This window comes from Pantherophis guttatus, chromosome 10 (genome assembly GCF_059756535.1).
Source record: "Pantherophis guttatus breed Tessera chromosome 10, ASM5975653v1, whole genome shotgun sequence".
Classification (NCBI taxonomy): Eukaryota; Metazoa; Chordata; class Lepidosauria; order Squamata; family Colubridae; genus Pantherophis; species Pantherophis guttatus.
Window position 1 is genome coordinate 1,831,725 of NC_142072.1, and position 12,849 is coordinate 1,844,573.

The 12,849-nt window shown below is 51.2% G+C and overlaps 1 protein-coding gene across 2 annotated transcripts; it reads right to left on the reverse strand.

The window, feature by feature from the left end:
- Positions 1 to 1,844: 1,844 nt before the first annotated feature.
- Positions 1,845 to 12,091, reverse strand: SIX5 (SIX homeobox 5). Of its 2 annotated transcripts, XR_004594834.3 has the most exons (4): positions 11,224 to 12,084; positions 6,956 to 8,235; positions 4,474 to 6,406; positions 1,845 to 2,001 (listed from the first exon to the last, which is right to left on the reverse strand). XR_004594834.3 is itself a non-coding variant. In XM_034438167.3 (3 exons), exons 1-3 carry the CDS (start codon positions 12,045 to 12,047, stop codon positions 5,805 to 5,807), a joined length of 2,706 nt encoding a protein of 901 aa, XP_034294058.2. In that variant the 5' UTR covers positions 12,048 to 12,091; the 3' UTR covers positions 1,845 to 5,804. The 2 variants fall into 2 exon arrangements, 1 of the variants encoding a protein (XP_034294058.2); XM_034438167.3 differs by having other exon boundaries at positions 1,845 to 6,406; positions 11,224 to 12,091.
- Between the last annotated feature and the right edge of the window lie 758 nt (positions 12,092 to 12,849).

The window sequence follows — 12,849 nt, forward strand, 5'->3', positions numbered from 1 at the left end:
GGTGGTGACAGCGCAGGCAAAGAGCAAGGTGGCTGCCTATGCCGTTTCCTGCTCTTCCCATGCAGAGATCATGTTTCGGACTCAGCAGGCAGCTATTCGCAAGACAAATAACCTGTTGCAACTTGCAAAAAAACAAGAGGCTTTTTGCAGCTGCAGGCGAGAGCCATATCCATTACCAGCCAGGGATGGCTGGAAGGCAAGGCTGTGTTTGATTCATTGGCTCATGGCGGGATCTCTGCAGGATTTCAACTCTCCGCATGGGGGATCCTTCCTTCCCCTACTGGGGCTTATGGGCTATCCTTGCTCCATGCTCAGGTGGCACCCCCGAGCATCGCTTGATGGGCTGCTTTCTTCTTCCTCATTCAACAAAAAGAAGCAACTTTGTTTCTCCCTCATTTCCAGCACATAGAAGTTAAATCTTTTTGAAAGATGGTTAAGTGGCCGAAGCGTCTGGAGCGGGTGGATCAAACCTCAAAATAGAGTAGCTGTAGCGATGCGATGAAGCTTGATTTTTTTTGGACCATGTCTTGGAGACGCGCTATCCAGTAGCTGTTTCTGGCACATCCCTCAAGCAGGAAGGAGTTGCCTTAGAATGAGGTACCCTTTGAAAAATGAGGAATCGCAAAATATAGCAATTTGTTCATTATTTTTTTTTAAGGTAGCAGATTGCATTTTAATTACCTAGGCTGTCTTAAACAGTTGAAGGCAAGGTGGGACATTTATCTAATGGAGTGTTTCTCAACCGTGTCAGCTTTCAAATGTGTGGACTTCAAGTCTAGAATTCCCCAGCTGACATGCTATTGACATTTAGTATATATTATATTCAATATTAATCTAATGTAGCTTTTCTCAACTTTCAGATGCATGGACTTCAACTCCCAGAATTCCTTGTTGGCTGGGGAATGCTGGGAGTTGAAGTCCACACATTAGATGAATATTGAATACAATACATACTGAATATACTATATATTTCATACATCTATCGAATACAGATGAGTGTGAAGTTGCCGAGGTTGAAAAAAACTGATCTAATGAATAAATCAAACTCGCATGCATAAATCTGACTGGTTTTGTTCTACTGCTTCATGTTGCTATTCCTGTGGTCTACTTTTCATCCCTCCAGCAATTTACAAGCTATTCTCCTTCCTGCATTTTTCATACCAGCGCAAGATTTAATCCCTGCAAAGGGTTAACCTCACCTGAGATTCGGTCTGGGTCCCTCCAGCCCCCTCCCATGCTTTATCTTCCAATTCAAGGATCAGAAAAGCGCCCCCTGGCTCCCACCCAAGACGGTATTACTTACACAGCCATCTGGGTAACACGATCCAACCTGGATCGCTTTACTTCTTCCCGGGGGAAGAACCGGCTTTGTTCTGGGGTTGAAGCTGCCCCAGGTTCACAAGCCCGTTTTCCACAGGAAGCTCCCAGGTTGCTCCCCACACACTGGAGGGCTGCAGGAATGACCATCTGTTTGAATCTTTTATGCTTTATGGGAGGCAGGGGGGATCCACGGTGGTCGAAAAAGGCAAGAGGATGACCCCGAGTGTATATACACACTAGTAACTGTAGAACCAGGGTCAAAAGTGGCTCCAGGTATCACAGATTTCAACACCCATTAGTCCCAGCCAGCAAGAGCAATACAACTAAGAGAGTGTGGGCTTTGTAGTTTCAGCAGTCTAGAGAGCCAGGTGACTTTACCAGATGCAAACTTGAAAATGTGCAAATTTGAAAATGTGGTTTAAACATCGACAACTTAACATTCCCCAACTATGGAGACAAACTATTTCATAAACCAGTGTACAATCTGAATTCCCCGTAGAATGAACATAGGCACAGAGACAGAGTTTTAGGATAAAATATATATTTATATATATTCATATATATAAAATATATATAAAAGACACAAAAAGATGTAAAAAAAAACAAAGGAGAGATATAAAAATATCTTATAGAAATGATTGCTTCTCACAAACGGTGGGAACAGATGAGTTTCTTTAGTACCTGACGGGAGAGAAGGCACATTTAGAGAAATTACAATGCTATATTTGCATAACCAAGAAAGTGGTAGTGTTGGAACACAACAGTTGCTTCGCTGTACTAATGGGATTTTTCTCAACAGAATGAATTGTGAAGTTTCCCATCTTACAATATTTTGAACCGAGTGGACCTCAACTCAGTAAAAACCTTCAGAGATTCCAAATAATTCAGAAAGAGGTTGTTTGCATGTATTTAAAAGTGGGGGGGGGGGGGAATCACTTGAGTTACACATTTTTGAACTAATTGCAATATTTCTTAGCATGAGGGTTAATGGAGAAATAGATGTGATAGGTAGTCCTCAATTTATGACTGGTCAGTTAGTGACCGTTCAAACTTAGAACAGACCTACTTTGGGGTGACTTGTAACCCAGATTCAAAGTTCTGCCAGTCTCCCCCCCGTCATGTGACCAAATGTCAGGCACTCAGCAACACATATTTACACCAGTTTGCAGCATCCCATGTTCACATGACTGCATTTTACGATGGTTTTCCTGAAAATTGGGCTTTATGTCTGGGTTTCAGCAAAATCGCTCCCCTAGCAAAGTACTGGTTTGCTTAACGACCAACCCCCCTAAAAAAGGTCGCACAATTAGGTCGGTTACATGACGGATCTGTTTTATGACTGTCACAACTAATAACCATGATGGGCAGGCTCCATTACGGTCATAAGTGGAAGGACTACCTGTCTTTAAAAAAGTCAGACCTGTCTGGGTCAGAACTTGGAACGGATAAGTGTGTGAAATATAAATTTCAAAGTACTGTAGTGCCGTTTTGCAATGGCAAAAATGCTTGCAAATGTGTACCCTTTAGAAGTGGGCACACAAATGGCAAATGTGCATATTTTCTTTTGTGTGAAACATGCAGAGCTGTCTGCACAGATCGGTCCAAAAGGACAAGATGGCCGCCTCCTGTGATCAAAGTCCCGCCCCTTTACACCTATAAATGAGATGGGCCTTTCATTGCATAGTTGCAGCCGCCATCTTGACTTTTTTTTACCCTTTGCAAATTAGATATTCTGCAATTGATGTTAAAACTCCTGATAGAAAGTTCAGTCATTAAAGTGAGGGTCAGATGGAAGCAAATCCCTACCAAGTCGTAAAGTGCAAATAAGCTGCTTTATACTCTACAGGTAGTCCTTAATGTAGGACAACTGGGACTGGCAATTTGGTGGTAAATCGAGGCATGCATGATTGGAGGTGATTTTATGACCTTTTTGCCAGCGGTCGTTAAGAGAACATGATGCTCCTAAGTCCATTCATTTGAATGGGAATTTTTGCCGGAAAACTATTAAAAAATGTCACAAATTGTGGTCAACCAGTTGCCAAGTGTCCAAAATGTGGTCACACCACAGGCGAGGGCAGGGTAGTGTGACCATTTAGGATGGCTGGTGGGTGCTTTACAGGCCATAAAGTAACTGTTCCTTGGTCAGTGTAAATATGAACGGTCGTGAAGCAACTTCTCGTAAGTCAAGGACTACCTGTAGAGCTCTGGGCTATCTAGTTTAGTTTAGTTCTGTCCATATTGACTAAAGGCAATTCTCCAGGGTTTCCTCAAGAATATTTCTGTTTCAGCTAGAAAAACCAGGATTTCCATCTGCAATTTTCCTCTGCAAAAATTGTCTTTACAACAAAATATTTTTGCTTATACGGAACATGTTTTAATGCTTAAAAAAAGCATTAATATTTCTAAAGGACATGTAAACAGATAGCCTATTAGGAATGTTTAATGCAAGATTATTCTATTACACCACTGTTTTTCAACCTTGGCTACTTTTAACATATATAGACTTCAATGTCCAGAATTCCCCAGCCAGCTGCATTAGGGAATTCTGGAAGCTGAAGTCCATACATCTTAAAAGTAGCCAAAGTTGAAAAACACTGTATTAAGCCTTGACTTTTTCCATGCTATATGTGGCATCTTCAATTTATAATAAATTCCAACTTCATTCATGCCTGGGATAGCTTTCGTTCTTAAAATCCACTCATAAGTTACTCAATTTCCTAAAGGTTGTATGAATGTAGTGTGAATAAAATAGTACTTTCCCCCCATTATATCCACATGATAGAAACAGGCAGCAGAATTGCATCTAATTTACACAAAGTATGGGGAATTGTGTTTTTAGAAGGCCTGTCTTTTAGAAACAGATTTTATGCATTTTTTTTTCAGCACTGGCTTTAGGATTTCAACGTGTCCAAAGAGAAGCAATCCATTTTGGGGAGGATTACTTGGGGAGGAACTCCATTTTGCAATAACACAGAATTATTTCCCTCTCTAAAGCCGTTCTATTCATCACAGGTGAAAGTAACTATGGTGGACAGCTGCCTTTGGCTCTCAGTCCAAAAATACAAAGATGTTCTAGAGTAACTCAACATTATTGTGGCTTAAGAAGCTCGTTCTGTATATAGAATCTAGGTACCATGTAACTGTAGGACCAACCTGTGCAGAATCCACACCATTTTTGCATTGTCCATGGATAGGATGGTCATGGTTAGCCTGGCCTTTTCTTAGTCCTCTTATCTTCAGATTCAAAACGTCTGTTCCACCAACAAGGCACGTGTGCAAGTTTATCGGAGGGACATCCAAGCTGCCCTTTTCTGCTCTGAAGGACAAGATCTATTCTGAAACAGGGTTATTCGAACTAAGATTGCACGCTCGTCACCCAGAATGGCCTTCTCCAACTTATCTATCAGGACCGCTCCAGATGTGCTCAGTTTTCTTCCCCTTCATTATCTCCATACTTCCAGAGGTGACCTTTTTCAGGGATGACAGGCTGTCCTCAACGCCACCGAAAAAACGCCCAAGAACGAAAGCATGGAAATGGGATAATTTTCCTGCCTCTCCAATTTGGGGATTTGGGATCATCCCTAGCACCATGGATGAGAGGACAGGAAATATTTCTTTGCATCATAAGATTTCCCTGGATTGAGTGAGACATTCCCAGCTTCCCAAGATGTAGTGTGACTTTGAAAATAGAGAGGCATGTCTAGTAGAAAGGAAATTCAAAGGGGAGATGGAAGGAAATGTCTGACCTTCACAATGAGGAATGGATGCAGCTCTTCCTTTGCTGTGTGAAGCATTTCTTGACTTAGGACCACAATTGCGACTGGAATTTCAATTGTCAGTTGTTGCGGTTGTAAATCAAGGCACTGCATGACTGGACTTGATTTTAAGACCATTTTTTTTACAGCAGCTGTAAGGTGAGTCACCACAGTTGTTAAGCAAAACATGTGGCCATTAAGCAAATCCATTCTTCTGGAAAACATTTGAAAAACATGATGGAAACTTACAAAAATGCAGCAAATTGCAATCACAAGACTGCAGGCCCCTGCAACCGGTTGTAAATGTGAGTTGATTATTAGGTACCCAAATGCGATCACATGACCCCAAAGAAGGGAGAACACCATGGTCATAACTTTGAGGAGAAATCATAAGTAGCTTTTCAAGAGTCCGTCATAACTTTCCATGGTCATTCAATGACCGGTCGAAAGTCAAGCACTCCCGTGTATTGTAGTGTTTGCTTATTCTGACAACCACCAAGGGACGCCCTGGTTGGCCGCACCAGTAGTGGTTTGTTGTGGTCAGCATGAAGGGCCATGCGGAGAACCCTTGTAGTGCGACACCCTTCCTGTGCAAAGATGGGCAGGGAAGCATCTTCTCTGATGGAGGCACTGAGTACTCCCAAACTCAGTTACTCTGGGAAAGATCAGGAGGTCCAAATTCTCAGTCTGAAGGTTGCCTGGAAGGTGACAACTCACCAACTGTGAGCCTTACAGGTCCAGGGGCTCTTCCACTGGGACCGACTGCAGCTGAGTCAGCACTTTTTCATCTGAGTCCAGAGCTTCGGGACCCAGGGGGTCCCCCCCAGCAGCAGCCAGCAAAAGACCCTCACCCTCGGGCAGCCGGAGCTCCTCCATTGACCCCTTCTCCATCTCAAAGAGCCCCTCGGAGTTGTTCCCCTGCAGGTCCATGCTCACCGGGTTGGACCACACGACCTGCGGCTGGGATATGGACAGGGTCTCTGGCTGGGAGAAGCTGGAAAGGAGAGCGCCTTGGCCGGCGTCTGGTCCAAAGGCCACGCTGGCAGCACCGTTGGAGGATGAAAGAGGGGAGACTTCAGACGGCAGCACCGAGGGGACTCCCGCAAGCAACCCACCGTTGCCTTCAGTGGCTCCCAGAACTGCCGGTGTGGCTATTGCCACCTCCTGCTTGATGGGAAGAGTCAAGGTTGAGGCTGGGGGAGCGGAGAGCACGAAGGTCATCAGCATGCTAGCCGGGAAGGTGGCGGTGAGGTTCAGTTTGCCTTGCTGTACAGCCATGCCAGTGACGATGGTGCCATTGCCGGTGGCTGGATTGGCCAGCAGAAGGTTACCTGGAGGAGAAGGACAACAGAGGAGCCACTTTAGACAAGATCTCTAGCATTCTGGCTCCTAATCGCTCAACCCCGGTGTCTGCCTCCTCTCCAGATTCAGGAGATGGCCTTGGGAAGGAAGGAGAGAACAGTTGAGGGAGGAGAAACGGTAGCTTGGAGAAAGGGGAACATGCGACAGAGGAATTCACAATAACCCCACCTGGATTTTGTCAGTTATGACCAGAGAGGAATTCTTGAGACATCCAGAAATGGACCACCACAAAGATTCCAGGAATGTATGTGTGTGTGTGTGTGTGTGTGTGTGTGTGTGTGTGTATGCACGTGCATACATGCTTACACAGGTGTTCTTTGGAAACAACCAAGCTGAGAGTGCACCAACCCTGAGCTACAAATATTCTCCACTATTGGTACGGGGAACCCCCTTCCGATTCTGGACTGTGCACTGTTAGTTTTTCCGGAGAATACCTAGCCTTCCTACAATGTTCGGAGAGTTCCCCACTTATGGCTGGACAAGGCTCAGCCACCTCTGAAGCCGTGGTAGAGAGATACCTTGTGCTGTGCCTGGAAGCTGCAGCGCGGTGACGCCAACACCGGTGTTGAGGAGATGGACGTTGTTCTGCCCGAGGCCGCCGGTGACCCCTGTGCCTTGTGGGGTCCCAGTCACAGGGCCCACCTTGATGGGGGCGGCACTTGTCAGGATCTGGATGGGACTGCCCACGCCCTGTTGTAGAGTCACCACCTGAGAGGTGGGCACCACTTGGGGCAAGGAGATGAGCTGGGAGCCCTGTGCCACCTGAGGAATGGAGACCAGCTGAGGTGCCGGAGCCCCATGGGACATGGTGTAGATCTGGGTGGGAGACACAGGAACCATCTGAGGTGGAGACAGTAGCTGGGCCCCGGGAATGGTCTGGGACAGAGGGACCACCTGGGAAGGGGGCGATACCTGGGTGAGCGGGAGAAGGGATGGGGCAGAAACGTGGAGGACGGTGGCCTGGGCTGTAGAGGACCCAGGGAGAGAGAGGTGGGGGGTGGCAGTGATGGTAGGAGATGCCACCACTGTGGACCCCTGCCCACCACCCACTGGCCCTGTTCCCTGGGAAGTGGCCAGAGCTTGACTGACAGGGACCAGTTTAGCAAGAGGCACAATCTGCGGACTTTGGGGCGCTGCCGGTTGAGGGGCTACGGGCAACAAGGGGATTGTGGGGCTTTCTTCATTGGAAGGGACCACTTGGGGCATGGGCATTGCAGCCAACAGCGCCCCCTTGTGCTCGGAGAGGAGCGGGGAGGTCTCTGGGAGAGACAGGAGGGGAGGGAGAGCTGCCCCCTGCCCATCCTCCGACTTCATTTCCACCCCAAACGCCAGCGGGTCTATGTTCTCCGACTTCACCTCTCCCTGGAGAGCCACCGGGTTGAGGATGAGCGTGGCTGGGGAGAGGGTTTCCAGGGGGACTTTGCCCATCTCCTCCATCTTGGGGGTCCTAGGGCTCCGCAGGCTGGTACAGCCATTGAGGAGGATGGGCGGGCTGGGAGCTGCCACAGGGCTGAGCGTGATGGTTTGGTTGTCTGCTAGGGTCAGCCCGTTGAGGATGACCCCTCCGGTGGGGGTCTGGATCACCGAGCCCCCGTTCAGGAGCATGGCAGGGGGAGAGCTGGCAGTGATGAAGTTCCCGTTCAGAAGGATGGAAGAGGCGCTGGTGCAGGCCCCGGGAAGGAACAGGCTGCCGGGGGCCGCGATTCCCTCATGGCTGGTGGACAGGCCCCCAACGGCTTCGATTTCTTCCGGACCACGGCTGGACTCGTCTTCTGTGCTGGGGTTGCCATCAGATTCACTGCAGGAGAGAAGAGACGGTAAACTCCCTAACACAGGTAGTCCTCAGCTTATAACTGTTTGTTTAATGACTGTTCGAAATTACAAAGGCACTGAAAAAGTGACATATGACAATTCATCACACTTAGAACTGTTGTATCACGCCCTAAGGTTACGTGATCGAAGTTCAGATGCTTGGCAGCTGACTCGTATTTATGACGGTTCCAGTGTCCTGGAATCACGCGATCCCCTTTTGCGACCTTTGACAAGCAAAATCAACGGGGGAGCCAGATTTACTGAACAACCATGTTACTAACTGAATAACTTCAGTGATTCACTTAACAGCTGTGGCATGAAAGGTCGTAAAATGGGGCAAAACTGACTTAACAACTGTCTTGGTTAGCAACAGAAATTTGGGGCTCAATTGTGGTTGTAAGTCGAGGACTGGCTGAGATGCTGGGGTACAGGCTGCCCCACCAAGACAATCCTTAAGGAGAAACCATCTTCAACCTCTCTGCAGCTCCCCAAATTCCTGCCGCTGCTTAGGACCCCAGCAAAGCGACCTCATTTAGGGATCCCCGTTTCTTTGGTCCGGAACAAGCTACTCACTTTCTTCCTACCATTTTTCTTTAGGAGGTGAAGAGGACCTGCACCAGAGAACTCCATCTCATCCAGCAGTCAACTCCCACCCTTCTCTTTGCCAAGCTCAGAAGAAATTTCTGGGAACTTCTAGAAACTGGGAGATGGTGAGTTCTTGTCCCACTTTAGACAAGGAAGCCAGCTGGGCGACTTTGGGCCAATCACCAGGAGGCTGGGAGTTCTAGTCCTGCCTTAGGCATGAAAGCCAGTTAGATGACTTCCCGCTCAGCCCAACCCACCTCACAGGATTGTTGTTGTGGGGGAAATAGGAGGAGGGAGGAGTATTAAATATGTTCGCCGCCTTGAATTATTTAGTAAAAAATAATAAAGGTGGGACATCAACAAATAAACAACAAAAAAAACCCCATGGTGCTCCAATTTCCTTGGATACTAGCTGGCTGGTACAAGGAAACAGTTCTGTTGTTTTGTTGTTGGCTAAAAACAATAACCCCGTATTTCAGCCAACCTGAAAACTGCTGAGATAAGCAGCATATAAATTTAATACACAAACAAATAAACTTAAGCTGCAGGGATCAAAGGAGTAATGCAGATGCAGCATGGGAATTTCAGCCTCCCGTTTTCGATGTGTGAAGTCCAAACCCTGGTTGAATAAACCACCTTTCTACTTTCCTAGAGCAGGGCTCTCTCAACTTGGTAAAATGTGGGCTTCAACTCCCAGAATTTCCCACCCAGCATGTCTTCAAGTTTCCACGGTTGGTGGGACACACCTGGCCTAGGAAAATAGATAGTTTTATGGACTGGCTGAGGAATTCTGGGAATTGAAGTCCGCAAGTCTTAAAATGGCCAATCTGGAGACCCCTGTCCTAGAGCATGGCACCCCAAAATGTATGATTGGATGGCTTCCTGTGGGTCCCACCCTCAACCTATCCAACTCACGGCTATGTCTAGCCGGCTTCCTTGGGGCTTCCTCCAGAGAGGTTCTGTGTTTGTAAAGCTTCCCAACCCTTGAGGAAGAGGTGGAGCTCCGTGGACCAGCTCTCTGGAGGAGGAGATGGTTCTGGGTCCCCACCCTTGCCCTGGGAAGGGAGGAGATCAGGAGGAAAAAGGCCCAGCGAAAGAAATTCAACGCCTGGGATTCAGATTTCACAACAAAGGAGAGCTAGGCTTCCACGTTGGGTGAGCGGAAGAGAATGGAGGCAGGACTTCAGCCGGGGGAGAAGCAGGGAAAGAGCTGCAGGAACATCTGGGCGGGAGGCTCCGTCACACCTCCCTTGAATGGATGCGGTGGGCAGGGAAGTTCTCCCCGTTGAGGTTCTTCTAAACGTGTCCCAAGATCCGGCAGAGATTATCAGCTGCCTAGAGCAGTGCTTCTCCACCTGGGTCCCTTTCGCACGGGTGGGCTTGTGGGAGTTGAGGTCCACCCGTCTGAAAGGGATCCAGGTGGAGAAACAACGGACCTAGACTAGAGAGTTTCCTGGAGGAGGAAGACGGTGGGCTCCTTGGTGCTCTCGGAGCTTGGTGGTTTCCTTGCAGTGACCCAACTAGGTAACATCATCAGGGCTACTAACGCTCATCTCCTGAGCAGTGATGATGTTACCTAGTTGGGTCACCAAATGTCTGCAAGAAACCCCCCACCCTCAGACAGTACCAAGGACCCCTCATTTCAACCCTGAGCTACAAATATTCCCTCCTGTTGGTAGGTTCCCCACCTCCTCTGCTTTTTTTTTTGCACATTCAGAAAGAAAGTTCTGCTAACTCCAAAGAAAGTGGAAGCCAGCTCCCTCGCTCCTCTCCAGCACCCCAGGAATGGCCCAGGAACCCAAGGAATTGAAATGGGGGTGGGGGAGTCTCCTTTGTTGGAACATGTGCCAGCTCCAGACAGGGTCAAAGCGAGGGAGGGAGCTCAGCTATTCCTGCTGGTCCCACTGCCTTTGCGGTTGCTGGAAATTTGCACCTGGCCAGGTTGTAGCCCAGGAGCCATTTTTGAGGGGGGGGAAGCCCTCCCAGCAACCCTTTTGCAAAAACACCCCCCTTGCATTCCCCAGATTCCAAGGGTGTCCCCTCCCCGCTGCAAAAATGGCTGGGGGGGGGGGCAGCAGTGAAATCCCCCAGAAGGATCGGGTTTAACTTTCATCCTGGTTCGGGGCTTGCTTGCAGAGTGGGGGGGAGGGGCTGTTTAGGATTCAGACGTGCAGGAGCTGGAGACCCCAACTCTTAGGGCTGCATCCCCCATCCCATTTTGGGGTGGACTCGGCCAGGCTTCGAACCCCGGCCTCCCCCTTCCTTCGTAACCCTCCGCATCCAAGGCGTGGGCAAGTGCCCGGATAGCCTGCGCAGGCCCCTGGAGGCTCGACCTTCCAGCGGGCGCGGGCGCGCTCTGCCCATGCCCAGAGGGCCGCCTTCCCCTTACCTCTTGCTGGGCGTGCCTCCTCCTCCTCCAGCCGCGCCGCCGCCGCCTCCTCCTCCTCCTCGGTCGCGCTGCCGCCGGTTCTTGAACCAGTTGCTGACCTGGGTGAGCGAGAGGCCGGTGTCTCGGGCCAGACGGCGCTTCTGCTCGGGGCTCGGGTAGCGGCTGCGGCCGTAGGAGTCGCGCAGGGCGGCCCGGGAGCGGCGCTTGAAGCAGTAGACCGTCTCCTCGCCGTCCCAGATGGTGGCCGGCAGCGGGAACTTCTTGCGCAGCCGGTACTTGTCGACGGCGCCCAGCGCCCGGCCCCGCGCCGCCTCCGCCTCCCGGTAGCGCGCCCGCAGGTAGAGGTCCTGCAGGAAGGGGTGGTGGGGCGCCCCGAAGGGCCGGCTCTGCACCAGCCGGTACAGCTCGCCGAAGTCGCCCCGCTCGAAGGCCAGCAGCGCCCGCGCCTTGGCCAGGCTCTCGCCCGAGCCCGACGCCTCCAGCCGCGACGCCTCCTCGGCCGGCAGCGAGCCCAGGAAGCGGCCCAGCCGGCCCGGGTCGCCCGCCTGCAGCAGCGCCTCGCACACGCACGAGACCTGCTCGGCCGAGAAGCGCGGCAGGCCGGCGGCCGGAGCAGGAGCAGCCCCAGCGGCAGCAGCCGGAGGAGGAGGAGAAGCTGCTGCTGCTGCTGCGGGAGGAGCCGCGCCGGGCTCCGCGCCGGACGGGGCGGGCGGCGAAGTTGGCAAAAGTTTGCGCGGCTCTGCTCCGCCGCTGCCCGCGGACGGGGCGGGCGGCGGGGCTGCGGGTGGGCCGCGGCCGGGAGGCTCGGCGGGGAAGGAGGCCATGTTAGGGCGCGGGAGTCCGGCCCCCCTCGCCTGCCCTCCTCCCTCCCTCCGGCCCGGTCCCCTCCCCGTCCTGCCCACTCGCGCCCCTAGCCTCCCCCCGCCCGCATTCTCCCCCCCCGCCCCGCCGCTGCCCCTCCCGATCCGCCCGGCCCCCGCCCGCCCCTCCAAGTTCGCTTTCTCCTCCTCCTCCTCCTCGGGGCGGGACTGCTCCTCCTCCTGCGGCCAGGCGCTCTCCCGCTCCGGCAAGGCTGCGCCCAACCTCCACCTCGGTCGGCGTCTCGCGCCTCGCGAAACTCCAAAGCAGCTCCGGACTCGCCCCGATGGGTCCTTTGCAAGCGAAGTTCCTTCCACGTCCCCACCCTCCAGGACGGGGAAACCTGCTTGGACTGCACTTGTTGGGCCCCTGGGAGACCCTCCCATACTCTCCCCCCCCGCAAAAAAATGGGGTGCTCCATCGCTGGAGGTTTGCAAGAAAAGATTGGACAACTATTTGTCGTGGATAGGATGAGGGTTGAGCATGGGGTGGACTAGTAGACCTCCCAGGTCCCTTCCAGCACTAGGTTTCAAAGAAAGCCAGGATGAATGGGAGTTTGCCCCATCCTGGACTTCAAATTCCATAAAGCTCAGCCAGGATGGGGGGAAGCTGGGACTAAGAGGGGCTGGCAGGAGAAGCTGCCCTGCTCTGCTCATCATCTGCCCACCAATCTACTTGTGCCCCATTTGGGGTCCGGTTTCCCAGGCCATGGGTCCCTTGCCCCCTTAAGTGTCTGTGTGGTCAGAAGCTCCCCATCCTGGTTAGTGT